Source organism: Polistes fuscatus, unplaced genomic scaffold (genome assembly GCF_010416935.1).
Source record: "Polistes fuscatus isolate 324 unplaced genomic scaffold, CU_Pfus_HIC Scaffold20, whole genome shotgun sequence".
In the NCBI taxonomy this organism is placed as follows: Eukaryota; Metazoa; Arthropoda; class Insecta; order Hymenoptera; family Vespidae; genus Polistes; species Polistes fuscatus.
In genome coordinates this window covers 1,868,138-1,885,830 of record NW_025113097.1, presented here as the reverse complement: position 1 = coordinate 1,885,830, position 17,693 = coordinate 1,868,138, and the positions used below count along the sequence as shown (strand labels likewise).

At 25.9% G+C, this 17,693-nt stretch overlaps 4 protein-coding genes across 7 annotated transcripts; 2 read left to right on the top strand and 2 right to left on the bottom strand.

Moving 5' to 3' along the window:
- The first annotated feature begins 247 nt into the window (after positions 1 to 247).
- Positions 248 to 1,634, top strand: LOC122517456 (2-aminoethanethiol dioxygenase). Its single transcript, XM_043635847.1, has 2 exons — positions 248 to 995; positions 1,138 to 1,634. Exons 1-2 carry the CDS (start codon positions 696 to 698, stop codon positions 1,525 to 1,527), a joined length of 690 nt encoding a protein of 229 aa, XP_043491782.1. The 5' UTR covers positions 248 to 695; the 3' UTR covers positions 1,528 to 1,634.
- An 869-nt stretch (positions 1,635 to 2,503) lies between these two features.
- LOC122517454 (E3 ubiquitin-protein ligase MARCHF5-like) lies at positions 2,504 to 5,674 on the bottom strand. Of its 4 annotated transcripts, none has more exons than XM_043635844.1 (7): positions 5,591 to 5,674; positions 4,818 to 5,037; positions 4,549 to 4,708; positions 4,207 to 4,415; positions 3,815 to 4,133; positions 3,538 to 3,703; positions 2,504 to 3,431 (listed from the first exon to the last, which is right to left on the bottom strand). In XM_043635844.1, the coding sequence occupies exons 2-7, from the start codon at positions 4,984 to 4,986 to the stop codon at positions 3,276 to 3,278; spliced, it is 1,179 nt and encodes a 392-aa protein (XP_043491779.1). In that variant the 5' UTR covers positions 4,987 to 5,037; positions 5,591 to 5,674; the 3' UTR covers positions 2,504 to 3,275. The 4 variants fall into 4 exon arrangements, with proteins under 4 accessions (XP_043491779.1, XP_043491778.1, XP_043491780.1 ...); XM_043635843.1 differs by having other exon boundaries at positions 5,503 to 5,643; XM_043635845.1 differs by lacking the exon at positions 5,591 to 5,674 and adding an exon at positions 5,426 to 5,502.
- A 2,723-nt stretch (positions 5,675 to 8,397) lies between these two features.
- On the bottom strand, positions 8,398 to 12,018 carry LOC122517556 (coiled-coil domain-containing protein 39-like). The gene is made up of 11 exons (XM_043636009.1): positions 11,917 to 12,018; positions 11,412 to 11,837; positions 11,123 to 11,344; positions 10,851 to 11,054; positions 10,571 to 10,774; positions 10,122 to 10,505; positions 9,794 to 10,048; positions 9,207 to 9,689; positions 8,926 to 9,138; positions 8,545 to 8,842; positions 8,398 to 8,477 (listed from the first exon to the last, which is right to left on the bottom strand). Exons 1-11 carry the CDS (start codon positions 12,016 to 12,018, stop codon positions 8,398 to 8,400), a joined length of 2,871 nt encoding a protein of 956 aa, XP_043491944.1.
- Positions 12,019 to 12,456: 438 nt separating this feature from the next.
- LOC122517471 (peptidyl-prolyl cis-trans isomerase NIMA-interacting 1-like) lies at positions 12,457 to 13,779 on the top strand. Its single transcript, XM_043635870.1, has 3 exons — positions 12,457 to 12,609; positions 13,216 to 13,428; positions 13,536 to 13,779. Exons 1-3 carry the CDS (start codon positions 12,555 to 12,557, stop codon positions 13,754 to 13,756), a joined length of 489 nt encoding a protein of 162 aa, XP_043491805.1. The 5' UTR covers positions 12,457 to 12,554; the 3' UTR covers positions 13,757 to 13,779.
- The last annotated feature ends 3,914 nt before the right edge of the window (positions 13,780 to 17,693 follow it).

Here is a 17,693-nt window from a genome sequence, read left to right as displayed (position 1 = left end):
CTAAATTTGAAAATTTTCTACCAACCAAGAAAAAACAATAAGCTTATTTGATATTGCTTCTCTTCTTCGATTTAAATACATATTTATACATATGTATACATTTATAAATATCTATTTTTTTTAAATATATTGTAATAATTTTTTTTTAAAGATTACAATACTTAAAAATCTACTATAGAAAAATATACTGTTTAATATTGCATATGACGTATATCTGCAGTAATCGATTTATGAATGATACTAATGTTTGTATCCAATCAGATTGTAGAATCTGTAGTAACATTTGTATTTTTTTTCTTCTATTTTTTATTTTTGTAAATACATCACACAAATAATCGTACGAAACAATGAAAAGAATATAATGAACAAGGAAGGAAAATGTGAATTGAATTATTATCATTCATTGTTTGAAATTACTTATCCCATATTATTATCGATAATAGCAATAGTAGTAAATCTTTACATTCATATTTAATTTGATTAACCTCTTTGTGAAACATTATTTCCACAAGTGTTTTTAGAATCGTTTAAAGATATTCGTTCGATAAAATTATAGAGATTGTATGTAAGAATTAATAGAAAAGAACATTTTTTTTAACGAGACATACATATGGTTATGGGAATTTGTTTAAAAATAAGTAGAACTCGTTTAAAAAAATTATTTCGAGAGTGACCCCTTTAAACATTGTTTTATCATGAGTTCCGCAATACAAATATTATGGAAACAAGCATTAAAAACATTTGGCAGTAGAAAAAATACTGGTTATAAAATGTATCAACAAAATTTCGATCATTTGTGGAGTTTAATCAATAAAATCACTGCAGAAGATGTGAAGGTAGACAAACAAGTTCTTGATTTTGTAAAGGTACAATCTGCACCGATGTGTGTTATTGTTCTTTTTGAAAATAAAGATATGACTATTGCAATCTTTATGTTAAAACACGGTGTTACAATGCCTATGCATGATCATCCAGGAATGCATGGCTTTTTAAAGGTACATTTATTACATATACTTTACATTTATAAATATAGTTACTTTTATTTTTCTATGTTTCTTCCAATATTCAGAAATAAAAAATATGCAGAGTATTAATTAGATAATTTATATAAAGAGATAATATAATTAAATATTTTAGGTAATCAGTGGTACTGTTGAAATAAACAGTTTTACTTTAAAGAACAACGGTGATCATATAAATATGAATGAAGAGATTAAAGCATTTAGGCACCGACCTGTAATACTCCATAAGAATTCCCCTGCTTGTGTGCTCACACCGCAGGATAAAAACTTACATGAGATTTCATGCATAGAAGGACCAGCTGCATTTTTAGATATACTTAGTCCTCCTTATGGTGTAGATGATTCCGGTAAAGGAGCTGGACCATGTACTTTTTTCAAAACAGTTTATTCGAAACCTTGTACGGATTCAGGAGATATTATTGAAGAAGTTCGATTGTTAGCTGCAGATAAACCACCAGGCTTTTATTCGCATAATCTTAAATATACAGGGCCACCTTTGATGTGATAATTGTATGCATATTTCTATCACATTTTTAAGGTTACAGAAGTATATATTTTATATATATTAATAGCATTTACTTTAATATGATATTTGTGTATAAATATAATTTATTCCATTAATATTATTTTAAACAAAATGACTTTCATTTATTTAAATTTAAATGAAATGTGTTTGTGTATATATACACATATATATGCATATTGATGTATGTAACTCTTCAAAAGAAATATATTCAATAAGTAAAGATAAATGTAGATATAGATACAAATTATTGCTAAATATTGATAAAAAATAGTTTCTGTAATCTTCTTTTTTACACTTTTTATGTGATTACACATTATTTTTATTTTATTTATTATTATATAATCTTATAGTAATATTAAAAGATATTATAATTGATGGATATGTGCATATTTTTTATTATATTATTAATAAGCCAAAGTAATCATCTATTATTGAAATAGAGTGTTTAAATAATTTATCTTTATATCACAAATAATATTGGTATGTATAGAGTACAAAATGAAAGTAGAAATGTAAGGTGCTTTGTTGTACATATATGGTACAAGAATAATAAAAGATATGCTATTTATGAGATCAAATTGTAAATCCTATTTAGATAAGAAATATATTTAAATATGTCTAAGACAAATTGTCAAAAACATTGAAATGTATGTATAATTTCTGTATTATATAATTTTGTAGGTTTTATATTAAGTTGATGACTGGTTAGTACTTATAGATCAACAAAATATTATATTTGATTAATTAAATACAGTATCTTTTGTCCTCAAGATATATATACTCAACAATTATTTAGTTAATTGATTATTAGTTCATATATATACAGGAAATTAAATAATCATTATATTCATATATTCTTTAAAAAATATTATTTTTTTTTGTAAATAATTTCTTCTAAACTTCAATTCAATTATATAATATTTAACATTGCTGAACACATTAATGTAAACTTTTATTTCCCTTAAAAACCTTAATTTGGAAATTTTTATTGAAAATCTGAAATCATGACATATTACAAAATGTGTGTTAAGAAATAACAATAAGTATACATGATTAGGAAGAATTATACAATTACAACGTTGTATAAGAATAATCTGAGTTCAACTTTACTCTATAGACTATAACAGTCAAATGTTTACGTTAAATAAAAATTTTTATATTAAGTACATCTGTTATTGACAATCTACGGAATATGTACCATAACAATAATAATAACCAAATAATAATAAGGTAATGTAAATTTCCATTTTTACATTCCTATCTATTATAATTTATATAATATAAAAATTTCCAAGAAAAATTTAAAAAGTTTCTCATTTAACTTTTATTCCATTGTCTTAAATGTTTTAGTTTGCTTAGTATAAGAAATAAAAGTTATTTATACGATACACATTTACTTTTACAGTAATTTAAAATTATTCCAAAAATTAAAAATGCATCTATATTTTTTACGTAACATTTGAGATATTAGTACTTATAGATGCTCAGAATTAAATCATATTACAATAAAACAATTTAAAAGATGCATTTATATAATTTTTTATGTACATTGTGTCTGCTATATTTCAATAGTGATTATTTTTGAAACTTTGTAATAATATTCCAATATACAAAAGAAAAAAAATTTTTATAAAATTTAAAAAAATGAGAAAAAGAAACATATGAAGGTAGCTTCAATCTGTAAAATGATACTGTTTTCCAATTATAATTTTTTCGCATTTTCTGATTTAGCTAGTTTGAGTTCCTGAACTTTGCTTTCTTTTATATAATGCTACATTACTGTCTGTATAATCCATTATGCGACGCTGGCATTGTCTCACATATTGCTGCTGTTTATGATAAATTTTAAACGCACCTTTTATAGCTATAAACGCCATACCACCCTATAAATTTGTTCAAACAATATTAATACATTTTAAGAGTATTTACACAAAAGAATTTCAATTCATAATAAATATTTAAATAAAAAGTATATATATATATACATACAAGTAACGTCCTTTGAAAATTTGAATGTACACTTTCAAAGAATATTTTTCCACATATGCTAGCAATAGTTGGTAAAAGAAGTGCTCCACAAAGTACACGAGTTGCAGATACTGGGTCACTCATCGGTGGAACATCTGGTGATTGTGTTCTATCATCATCGGAATAACTATAACAGTTATATTTTATCTCAAACATATAATTTTCTTTTTTAGAAATTTACTTTTTTAAATGTACTCTTAATTTGATAAATAAATAAAACATTTTATGGAACACTTACCTACTAGGTAAGAAATGCCTTAGAATAGGAACTTTGCAAGCATGTCGTCTAAGAAGGCTAAGAGCTTGATCTTCCCATCTAAGCATTTTTCCCAAAACTAGCATAATTGGAATAGTTGGTAAACCAACCAATAATACCAAAGGATCAGCTTGCTCCATCATAGTTAAACCGTCTTTATGACCAACCACTTGCATAACTGTTACTGCCCCATAAGTGACAGCTGTCCAATATATAGATCCAATTACTATGCCCGCAGCAATAAATGGACATACTCGAAAAATAACTCCATCAATAGTATCAAGTATTACAACCAATGGCCCTGAAATAATTAACTATTTATATCATTTACTGAATACTTAATTAATATTGTATTATAATTATGTTATACTAACCCATGTTTGGATAAACAATAATGTATTCCGTATTACACTGTGGGCAAGCTACATGTGCACCAGCACGACCTTTTTGTTTTTCATCAACCCAACGCTGTATGCAACCTTGATGAACCCATTTTGTTGTACCTCGACAATGACATGGTTTAACCCAAGATGCAGTTGCATCATCTTCATCCGTTGCAAAACAAACCCAACAATATCTCTTACTACAACATATAGTATATTTTTTATATATTAACTCAGATTGAAATCTTTATATTTTCTGTCTACTATTATAAATTCAGCTCTTTTATTAACAATAAACATTAAATGATATAAGTAATAAAATATGACACTCACTCGTCTTCTACATTTAGAGTTTGAATATTAGATTCTTGACTAGGAGATGATGATCCATCAGTTGCATCAATGGAAAGTACAGGATCACTTGAATTAGTCACAGAAGTTGGAAAATTAGTCTCTTCAGTAGGTAACATAGCTGCTTGTGCATCATACATCTCTATGTGAAGAACAATAATGAATTTTAATTGCTATTATAAGTAATGTGACAAATTTTTATTTATTAATAATTTTATATAAATACTTTCTTTTTAATATTATCATCTTACCATTATTAGGTCCACTAGTAGGCCTTAGATTTGTACTCAGTCTTCTCAAAGTTTCTTCTATATATGGAAGACGTCTTATGTTAGAATTTTGTTCACCAGGTTCAAGATTTACTAATCTGCCATGACTATCAAATCCATAGGAACGAAATATAATTCTATTATCTGACATGATGTTTTAATAAACTAACATATTCAGTATTATTACATCATTATTTTGTATCTGAAATTAATAATGACAAATTTTTACAAATAAAAATCATGGAATATTCTTGAATAGATTATTCTTGTACAAGAGTAAATACTGAAAATAAAAAGCATTACTTGTAGCTAAGAAAAAATATTTCTCTAACAGATTTTTCAATATATTTAATTTGATTTAAATATTAAATAGATTAAAACATGCACAAGGTTATTTGTGAATATAAAAAATATACTAACAGCTAGATTTTATAATTGTATACCATATTACTTGATGCCAATGATATAGGTTATATGATGTAGGATTAATTAAAATGAAAATATAAAACTTTATGCAAGCATGACTAATATCATATATAAAATGAAGAATAATTTGGTTAATTACATCTACAATAAAAAGAAAAACATACCACTAACACATATATGCCACGCTATTAATGATTTAACGTCAAAATGCTACTAATTAATAATTATAATAAACTTATACCTTTAGTCCGTTTTACGATTAAATATTTTTTTGTTATTAATTATCAGAAATATAGCAAACGGTAATAACTTTAGAATTAAACACTTACGATTCATTAGTTTTTAACAGTGACCTTCTGTCAAAGGAATTCGCCAATCAGAATAGCTGCATGATTTTCGTAACGCGGGTTCGTCAAAAAATGTGTTCAAAAATACACTAGGGAATAACTGCGCTAAAAGAGTTTAAATGTAAACAAGAAAAAGAAAGAAGAAGTAAATAACGCACATTATTTATATAATATAATATAATTAATAATTGTATAATATTTATATTAAAACATGCATCGTTAGGTTTTTTTTTAAATATTTTATTATAGGTACATATAGAAAATATTTTTCCCTTCAATTGCATAATTTGAATGAATTTGACCAATGAACAAATTCAAATTTTGGCGCGATACAATTCAATTTTATGCCCGCGTTAATTCAATTTCATATTTGACAGTAAGAAAAATAATAAACATTTTAATTTATTTTACTTAAGATTTCAATCATTATGCAATCCATAAAAGATAAGTATGCGGCGCGTAATTTAGAATTACGATCTTTACGTAGTTGGTTTAAACATTTGCCATTAATACACAAATCTTTTAATTATGATTATCAATCAGAAAATTATCCTTCTCTTTGTCAACAAAATCAATTTAATGTTGAAAATATTATTTCACAGTAAGTAATGTTTTTTAATTGAAATGCACATGAGATATATTTTAAAAATAATTTTAATTAAAGCGATAACATCGGTCAGAAATTTACAACATTTCACACAAAATTAATTCTAAGACAATTTTTGGAATCTTGGAAAATTTATGCAATTTATAAATTACGCAGAAGAAAAACTATATGTGAAATAAATCATATTTATCGTGTGAGACTTAAAAGGAACGTATTAAATATTTTATCTAAAAATATAATTAAATGTAATGAACATTATAACAAAGTAATGCTAAGGCGATACTTTAGATTATGGATAAGATATACAGAAATTATAACAATAAATAGAAGATTGATTAAAAAATATCTTCAAAAATGTATAAACATTTGGAAAGAATTTGTTCTACATAGAAAAGAAAAAAATATGTTACAAAATCAATTAATTGATAAGGTAATACGTAGAATTATTTTTTTTTTATTGATTCTATATATTTTATCTTCATTAGGTCTGTAAATTATATAATTCAAATTTATTACATAAATATTTTATAAAATTGATAACTATACATAATTACACTAAAATTTGCAAAGAACAATTCCAAATGATGGCCTGTTATTACAATAAAAAAGTGTTGAACAAATCTTATTTTATATGGAGAGCATATTGTCATGCAAAAGTGCAAACAAAATATTTAAAAGAAAAAGCTGATCAGCAATATTATCGAAGATTACTTAAAAAATGTTTGAAACAATTTATTTTGGTATTTTTGATACTATATAATCTTTATATAGATTATGCAGCTATATAACAATTATGTATATATTAATGTATTTAATATTATTTTTAGTACATTTATGAAGTTCATGTTGATAAAAGAAAAATGGAAATGAGCAATATATTTTACGAATCTAAAGTTATAACTAAAATATTTAATGCTTGGATACAATGGTACCATCAATTCTCAAGAATGTGCAATATTATGAATAAAGTACAACAAATCATGGAAAATAAAATGAAACAAAAAATTGTTCTGTATTGGAAATCTTACATATTTCGTAAAAAATGTACAAGAAGAAAGTTTTTTCAATGTTTAACTAGATATCATATAAAAATTTCGACTAATGCATTTCATAAATTGCAAGATTATGTTCTATATAAAAAAAGAAAGCAAACACAGATATTGAATTTAAATATTAGAACGATTAGTATTATTACTATGATACAAAAAATGTACATAGAAAAATGGAATAAGATATTAAATATGCATATGCAAGAAAAGCAAAAAACGTTCCTAGCCATTGAATCTTTCAATAATTATATTTCTAGACAATATCTTTCTTTGTGGAAACTCTTTTCTCAGCGGCATAAATTAAAATTATTACAAAAAAAGGAATTAAATGAACGTGCTTCGTGCTTTTTTTTGAATAAGTACATTATGATATGGAAACTAAAATGTGAAAATAATTATAAAATGTATAAAAAAGAAGAGTTAATTATTTCTGTTGTACATAAGAGAATTCAAGGAAAGTATCTTGTGTTTTGGAAGAAGTATATAAACCAAAAAATAAATAAAAAGAAGGATATTGAATATGCAAAAGATATAAATAAAAAGTTTCTCTTGCAAGAAGGATTGAAAGAAATTTTAAAATATTCTTTACTTACTATTCAATTTCATCGTGAAAATAGAATAAAGAATACAACATTAAAGTTTGTAGAAGACTTTGAAATACTAAGTAAATATTTTGATAGATGGTTATCGGTAGTTAATTTAAAAGAAATAAGATATACAATCATTAAGGAGAATTTAATAAATCATTCACTGGAAAACGTTGAAGAAAATAATGCATCTGTAATTGTGCCATCTCTTTCTCTCTCTTCTGAAAACTACAGAAATGACATTAAATTTAAATACATAGATCCTGTGATTCCATTTAATTATATTAAAAATAATTCTGATGAACAAGACATTTCATTTATGAATAGCACAAACAATAATTTATATTCTACTTCTTTGTGTAATGATAAATCAATGTCTTCATTAACAAATAATGTAGAATTATTACCACCTTCTGCATTTTATTAGCAAAAAAGAATATTAATATGGCATGCAAAATACCAAAAATATTGTATAGAAACATTTCGTTAGATGTACAGATATATAAATAATTTATTAAGAGTATGAAATTATATACATAGTATCATTTATTTTTTAGCTTTTGTTGATGTTTTACCATATTTTAGATTTTTTCTGGGTAAGTCGTTTCTCTGTGATGAATTTCTTACTGAAATAATAAAATTATATAAATATGAATTCTTATAGATTTTTAAATAATACATAGTGTTACTTACAATTATCGAAACAAGGTTCCAATGTGATAATGCTATTAATACTTTCCCTTGAAGAAGGAAAAGCACTAGTACGATTAGTACTTTTAATTATACATTCAGTTGATTCTGTAGTACTTCCACAATGGGTTACGGCAGGTGACCGATCTATTAATCTACAAATGCAAGGTAATTCTATGTTTTTGGCTGCTAAGAGTTTCTTTATGTAAGGTTCTACTTCTATATGGCGAATTGTAAATTCTGCAATATCTTCAAGAGCCAATGCATTTTGTTCTTGTATTTCGCGCAAGTTTGCATCTTTCTAAAAAAAGTTTTTTCTCTTAGAAATAAAAGCATTATTCATTTTTAAAAGGGGTTTTCAATACATAAACGTATACAACATACTTCCTGTAGAAGTATCAAACTATCATCAGTACAAGTACACTTGTTTTGTATATCTCTATGAACTTTTCGAAGACTCTTTTCAGCTCTCGATATTTTCTCATCTTGTTCAGTTATTTGTTTGTTAAGATTAGAAAGCTGTTGTTCCTTGTTATCTTTCTCTTCTTTAGCTCTTTGTATATCATCAAGTAACAAAGTATAATTATTTTGCATCTTCTATATATAATATATCTTTATTAAAACGATGTGTTTGTTCTTTTATATAATTCATTGTGAATACATACCTGAAAATCTTTCGTTAGATGTTTCATATGCAGTTGTCTTTTTTTTAGATTTTCTCGTTCCTTATATAGTTGTTCATCAAGTTTATTTTGTTCTTCTTGATCTGGTCCAGTTTCATCGACTGTACTCAAATTACTTTTGAATTTATTGTTACAAGCATTTACTATTCTTAATGTGTTCTCTATACCAACTATTTCAGATTCTGTCTTTCTTATAGTTTCATCAAGCTTGTCGCCTTGCTCTTGTAAAAGATACCTTTCTTGAGCATTTTGAATTTTAAGATAAGTTGTAGTAATGGTTGTTCCATCAGTACTACTGCCAAATATAGCAACACCACTGTCATATCGTGCTTGTAATTGTTTTATTCGATTCTTTCTTTCAGCAATAGCATTACGTAATTGTGAACATTCACCTGCTACAACCCTTTTCTGAATCATAAGCGCTTCTTTCTGTACTGCAATTTCTTCTTCACGTTCTCTTAATGCCTGCTCACAATATTGTAAGAATTAATAATCTTTATATGTATTATATACTTCATACAAATTTAAAGATTATTTTAGGAAATTAGTATTTGAAATTTCTCACTCACAGCATCTAGCTTAAGTCTATATTTTTGCAAATTATAGACCTTATCTCCAACGTTTGACATCATTTGTTCGATTTGTGAAACTTTTAGACGTAATATATTTTCTTCTACTTGTCTTTCTTCATTATGAGTCTGTGCTGATTTTAATATTTTTTCACCACCATCCACAAGTAATAGAAGATCTTGCTTTTTATTTTTTAGATGTTCTAATTCTTCACTGTCATTTGCTATGCTGTTGCTAATTTTTCTCCTATCGTACTGATTCGTAAAGATGATTAATTTTTAAATTAAAAATAAAATAAATCTGTATCATATATAAATATTTACTTACTTCTAAACTTGTAATTTGTGTTTTTAACAATTTAGCTATTTTCATTTTCTCTGATAATACATTTTCCAAATCTTCAATCATTTTCTGTTTCTTCTCAAGTTCTGTTTGATCTCTTTCATGGCCTTTAACGCGATCTAATTTTATTTCACATTTATGTACCATAAATTCAACATGATACAATGATTCTTTCCTCTCTTCCAATAATTTTTTCTCTTTGTCATAACTGATTAATAATAATTCATATTTTTTTCTTTCATTTTGATTTTGCATTTCCAGAATTTTTTGTTCACTATTTAATTTGGAAATTTCATTAGCAGTACGTAAAATTAATGTTTGCAAACGATTTGCCTCTTTCATAATATTTGATTTACGTTTTTCTTCTTCCTTCGAGAAACGTAAGAATAAAATATTATTCAAATTTTATCAATTTTATATAAGAAATTACAAACCTCTATCATTTCTTCTAATTGCTTTGTTCTATCCTCAACATTTAATTTTTTGTCATCAATTTCATATAAGGTCATTTTTGAATCTTCGATTCGTTTCTTCCAATCATCTATTTTTGTAATTTTATTTTCTATATCATTCTTCTTACGTTTTATTTCCGTTCTTATTTGTTGCACACGGCGACCCAAATTCTCTATATCCTTTTTCTTAGTACGATGCTAATATCAATAATAAATATGTGAAATATATATATAATTGCATTTATTTAATGTTGTAATTTACTTTCTGTCTTACCTCAAATTCATACGTACCAATTGTATCCACAATCTTATGATTCTCATCTTTTATACTAATTATTTTCTTTTCTGACTCTTTAATTGACTCTTCAAGTTGCTTATTGTTTAAAATTTGATCATTCAAAAATTGTTCTGTTTCATGTAGAAGATCCATTTTATGTTTCCCAACTTCACGAAGTGTTTCTAATTCCTGTTAATGAAATTATTTAGAAAATGATATATATAAATTAAATCTAACAAAATAATATTTTATCATACTCTTAATCTAGCTTGTATATTATCATCTCTTTGCCTCAACATAGCCACACTTTGTGTCCATTGGTTTATCATTTGTCGTCGTTCTTTTAATGCCTTATCATAAAGTTTAATAGTTCTATCTAAAGCTATTTCCATTTCTTGTGCTTCGTTAACTGCTTTAACTATTGCTCGTTGATAAGATTCTGCTTCTATACTTAGCTTCTGGCGTTTTTGTTCTAATTCCTGCAATAAAAGTAAAGTTCACATATAATGTCGGTAACATTATCAAATATATAGTTTAATTGATCACCTTATATTTTTTTGTATCTTGCTTCATATATTCTTCTATCAATTCATTATCTTCTTCTTTTTTATGTAATACTTCCTCCCATCTTAATAAATCATTCTCGTCAAATTTGACTGCTTTTTTAGAATTTTCTATTTTATTTGTTATTTTAGCTAAATCTTTCTCTATGTTCGATACTCTTTCATTTACATCATTCCAAGTTTTAGTAAAATCTCGCATTTCTTGACGAAGATTTGATTCTGTGCTATTGCTTATTTTATATAAATGATCTTCTTTTTCTAATAATGCTGAGTGTGCTGTTAGAATATTTTGATTTATGTTATGTTGAACTTTTATATTAACAGCATGTTTTTTAATCATCTTTAAATGTTCTTCCATAGATTCCAAGTTTTTGTGTAAGGTAATCTTGTATTTTGTTTTCTTTTCGATCTAAAATTCGATCAAAAATATAATAGAATATAATAGAAAATTAAAAAGAATAAAAAAAATACATTTAAAAATGTCTTACTTCTTCTTCAAGATTCTTGTTTTCTTCATTAGCAACTGGTATTCGAAATCCATCATCCCATCCTAAATCTTTTAAAATATCATCTATATTGTCAATCATCATATCTATCAACGTTTTAATTTATTTAGCTTTTAATTAATTTTTAATTGTTGTAAAAAGTATTTCAATTGTAACTCTAGAGCTTTCTCTTTTAATACTTCGACTAAACGTTTGTATTTGGTTGCTATGACAAATGATTGATTAATCAATAAAAGTAAATAATTAATTACAGTATTATGAACATTAATTTGAAAATATTTAATTATACATTTCAAATAAACTAAACATTGTTAACTTATATACGCTTCGATAAAGTAAAATTAAAATTAGTTGATAATAAAATAGATAAGAATAAAATATCATTTGAATTTTACCGCGTGAGGTTTGAACGAAAATCAATGTTCTCATTGGTTAAAGTAAACACCAATAGGTGAAGACGTTCCGATTTCTTATTGGATATTACGATAGCTTTAGTTAGGTTAGATTGTAATATTCATACGTTGGTAGAGTGCTTATGTATACTTTAGGTAAGCGTTGTGTTTGACGTGAAATCGTGTAGGGAAGAAATAATCATACAAGTCAACCAAATTTTAACAACCATGGCGGACGAAGAACTACCAGCGGGTTGGGAAAAACGTCTCAGTAGATCTACAGGTAAATTACATTTAATTTTAATGGTTTGTTTTGATAGCAAGATAATTTTTCTTTTTGATATTATAATAGGTTTTATTTTTTTAAAGTTTAATAATAGTTCGATGCATTGCTCTTTAAGTTGCATCAGATGGGCGGCCGGCATTTTTCCAATATTTCTTAGACGATCAATCAAATGTTGCATTAATTTTTATCTATTACAATGAATATTATATATTTTTTCTATATACGTATTTATATTTAATTGATAATAAAAATAATTCAATAATCCTATCAAGTTTTTTGTGTTAGAGAAAAAATTGCAACGATTGATATGCTAATAATATTAGTAGCATTATCATTTGATGATAAATGTGAAATATATGTGAGAGAACATAATTGCAAATAATACTTATAATAAAGCATAATATTATTTTAAAAATATCTTAAGTATTTTTTAGGTATTATTTTAATTATAACTGTTGCTGTCACAGTATTTCTATTTTATAGTTTTCAAATGAATGATTACTATTAGATTGAAGACATTTTCATTGCTTACTCTTCAGTATTGAATATAATAGATAACATACTATCATGATATGGCATATAAGAATAGCATTATTTGTACAGGTCAACATTATTATTTAAATATATACACAAAACAAAGTCAGTGGGATAGACCCGACAAACCGGCAGATCCTTCTGGTAACGGAAATGGAAATCGTTCAGAAGAAGTCCAGTGTTCGCACCTTTTGGTAAAACATTCAGGGTCTAGGCGACCATCTTCTTGGCGAGAAGAAAATATAACAAGGTCGAAGGAAGAAGCTTTAGATTTAATAAAATGTGAGTTTAACTTTAATATCGATAACTTAATAATCTAATTTTAGGTATATATATGTTTATTAATAAAGAATATATTGTACTTATTTATACATTTTCTGTATACCTAGCGTACAGAGAGCAAATAGCATCTGGAAAAGCTACGTTTGCTGAACTTGCTTTAAAATATAGTGATTGCAGTTCAGCTAAGCGGGGAGGGGATTTGGGACCATTTAGTAGAGGTACTATGCAGAAACCCTTCGAGCAAGCAGCATTTGCTTTGAAAGTTGGTGAATTATCTTCTCCTGTCCATACAGATAGCGGTATTCATATTATCCAGCGGACTAAATAAACTCCAAAATAAGATGCAATGTACTTTGATGAAAAACATTTCATTTTAATTTTATTAGGCAAAAAATGGTTAATTTAGATTTTCTTCATTTTTGTATGAAATATTCGGCAATATTTTTTTATAGCAGCAAATTTAGGTTATTATTATACAAATGTTGACAGAATAGTAGATCCTTTTTTATTTTCCTACATTTTAATTTAAATCTGATGAAAATTGTATATTGATGAGTCTTCCACTAATTAAATATCTCAGTTAACCAATTTTCAAAACAAGTATTTATATGACGTTTTATCATATATTTATATCTTTCTCAAATATAATGAATAATCTTTGTAGATGCCCTTGAAATGATAAAACTTCCAAGTATCATGAAAGTTCATTATTCTTTGCAGAATAATTGATAAGTTAAAATTACTTTTCTTTTTATTAGTCAATTTAAAAATTTATATTTAGTATTATTAAAATTCTTTTTTTAAAGATTCATTTTATTAATATATATGTATTTTAAACTCTAAAAATAATTTCTTTATATATAAAAAAATTATTTTACAGTGATTTTTAGGAGAAAATGACTTAAACTAATATAAAAAATTTCAAATCAGCCAACTCTACTGCACAGGCTTTACTATTAACTTTTATATTAATATATGCTTATTTTTAAGCACGTTGCAGTTTAAGGCATTTGATTAGAAGAAATATGCGTGATTTACTGCTAATTAGTGTACACATTTGCAACGGAATAACTTAAAAAAGGAAAAAATTAAACATTACATCACATTTTAACGATGCCAATATCATTTCATAGTTCACGTAATAGTGATTAATTGTTCGTTGATCTCTGTATTTATAAAAGTTTTCTGTTCTTCTTATTTTTCTTTCTCTTTCGTATTAGTCATAATAAGTTGAATGTTTTGTTTAAAATAAAATCAGTTATATTCCAAATCGAACAATTCAATTTTATTTGTAATGTTATTATACATATACAGTCAGTAGTATGAATTTCGTTTTGTTATTTGTATAGAGTAAAATGAAAATAGAAAAATAAGAGATAGTATAAGATAGCATATAAAGTGTTCTTTGAAAATTTAAATTATTCAAGTTTCTGATATTGTAAAATTGAAAGAAAAACAAACAAACATAGAAAGTTCTTTAACAGATTTTTTTATCAATCTTATAAATTAAATATTAAAAATATATAACAACAAAAAATGTATCTCTCTTTATATCTTAAATTGTTACATGTATTAAATATTATTTATGGTAATTAGTCGAATGAATTATATATTTCAATGAAGATTTATTCTTTTCATAACTAAGAAACAATCCATTGTTTTACATGAATTTTTTTATTGGGTTTAATAAGTAACTTTTCACTTATGTTTATGCAATTTGAAAATTATATTGATCCATCTACAAATGTATAATTAAAATAATATACAAGCAATAGTACGTCATGGAATAATAAACTCTTTAGTAGTCCTTAAAATAATTAGTCAAAGTAAGATATTAAATAACTTCGATGAAAGTTTCTAAAATTGAATCGAGGAACTGTTATAAAATAATGTAAAAAATTCTTACTTTGGTTAAAGAGTTGGCTGTTTCAGATGGTGGCAATGATTGTATAATACCTTGTACATTTAAATACCTCTTAAAGTTATTTATATGTTTCGTATTTTTTGTAGAAAGTATAGCACAAATATCTCTTTCGTATATATATATATATATATATATATATACATAAATCGTCTATTAAATTAAAATATAATTTACAATGCATTTTTCAACACCTATAAAAGAAATATATAGTTTCTATTATCTTAGTAATAATTATTTATAATAATTTAGGAAACGATAGCAATATGCAAAATGCATTTAAAAGCTCGATATATACGTTTTCGCATTATTGTATATTGTATAATTATATTTAAATGTATTTAAAGAGATGATCTAAGCAATCAGTAAAGAATTATAAATCGTAATACGGACATCCAAAAAATGCGGAGATGTCTAATTGCAATAATTGTAATGTATTTACATATTTGCTTAAAACAAGCACTGAAATATACCATTATGCTTTTATTCGCATTAGACAAATTTGCCAAATTCGTTTTTTGTATTAATATATTATGGATGTAAGAGTGTAATTCTTATTTTTCATCATCGAGAATATATAGTTTTCTAAGGTCATATGTTCATCAACGTACGCATATTGCACATTGTCGATTATCAGTATCACCCCATGTTTGGAGGAAATCCGCTACTCAGTGGCTTCCCCACTTGGGAACCGTGCACGAAACTTTATTCTAATCATTATGTAAGTGCTCGTATGAAAGTGTATTTGCCCACATGGAGGGGAACTGAATATGATTGACATAATGCAATAATAAATAGTGCTACGTTTATAAAACTTTAGAATGACGTAACATAGATATGATTTATAACTATTTTGATATTATTTTTTTGTAATATCAAATCATTAAAATATTTACATGAATGTATTTTCAGTGATTATGCCGAGCATGGAGAATCATCGTCATTTTGGCAACGCTTCGATGGGAAAAGGTCTTATATATTCAAGAAGTTGAGAATTTTTTTTTATTTTTCTTTTTTTTATTGATCCAGGAAAAAAATATTACTATCTTTTTATTCGGACATGCGTCAATAAACTGTAACAATTAGAACACAGTTGAGATTGTCCATAGTCATCAGTTCGTACACCTAAGTCTCGCGTGTACGATACATTGGATGCAAGTTTCTCTCGTGACCTTGTAAAGACCACTGTAAAGGGTCATTAGTGATCAGCCGTTGCGCAAGTTCCAGTTTTTCATTTGGTCGACCCTGGCATCTAGCTTTCATAAATTGGTCACGAAATCTAAACTCAATCAATTTCGAGACACGCGATAGTTGAAATAATCTAACAAACGATGATTTCGTTCTTTCAGTATGATGAAGATAACAATGGTCCATGCTTCGTTTATTCCAATTTTTTTTTATACTTTTTAAAAAATAGTTTTATCTTTTTTTTTTCTCTTTCTCTCTCTCTCTCTCTCTATCTCTCTATCTCTCCTTAACACTTATTAAAAGATTAATAAATTAAAATAAATTCTTTATGGTTTTTATTAAACGATAGAAGGAAACACGAAGCCTATGACGCAGTGACCATGTGAAACAAACACCGTTCGTTCATAATAGTTGAATTGAGAGGAGGAAGTGCATTAAGTTCTTTTTTTTTTAAACGAGTTAGCTTTCATTCGGTACTTTTTAATTATCGTACTCTTTACGGGATACAAACAAGTTTTTAGTCGCGCGGGCTTCGTAGTTGTTGTTTTTTTCTTTTTATTTTTTTCTGGAAAAATGTTACTTTTTAGATTAGATAAAAGTGTTTCGTCAGGGTCATGTCTTGCATTAAAATTATGAAACAAAAGAGAAAGAGAGACAAATTATCCATGCTTTTTTATTCTTTCTTTTTTTTACACACTTTCTGTTAATATTTACACATAGAGAAATATGTAAGACTTTTACGTAATGCATCACGAGTTCGTAAAAGTTTACTGATATAGCAAATTACAAGGCCAAAATTTTGCACAGATTTAATTGGTCCTTGCAAATAAAAAAAATCTACGTGGGATTATTAACAAGTTACTATCTAAGTGAAAATACATACGCATCGTGAATCACGAGAAATCATTGAACCGATGGAATTTTTTGTCGGGTATCGATAAATTATATTGGCATATGGTCGAAGTTCATGACTATATAACATTCGTGGAATTCCATCTAAACTCGTTGATTTTTGTTCATGTAGAGCACGAGTATCGAAGAAAGCAAACTGTTTACGTCAATGCATAATCTTGCTTTTCTCTTTTGCCTTTGTTTCTTACGAGAATCCAATAGAATCCTGAGTAACATTGATCAATGCATAACTTAGCTGGTACAA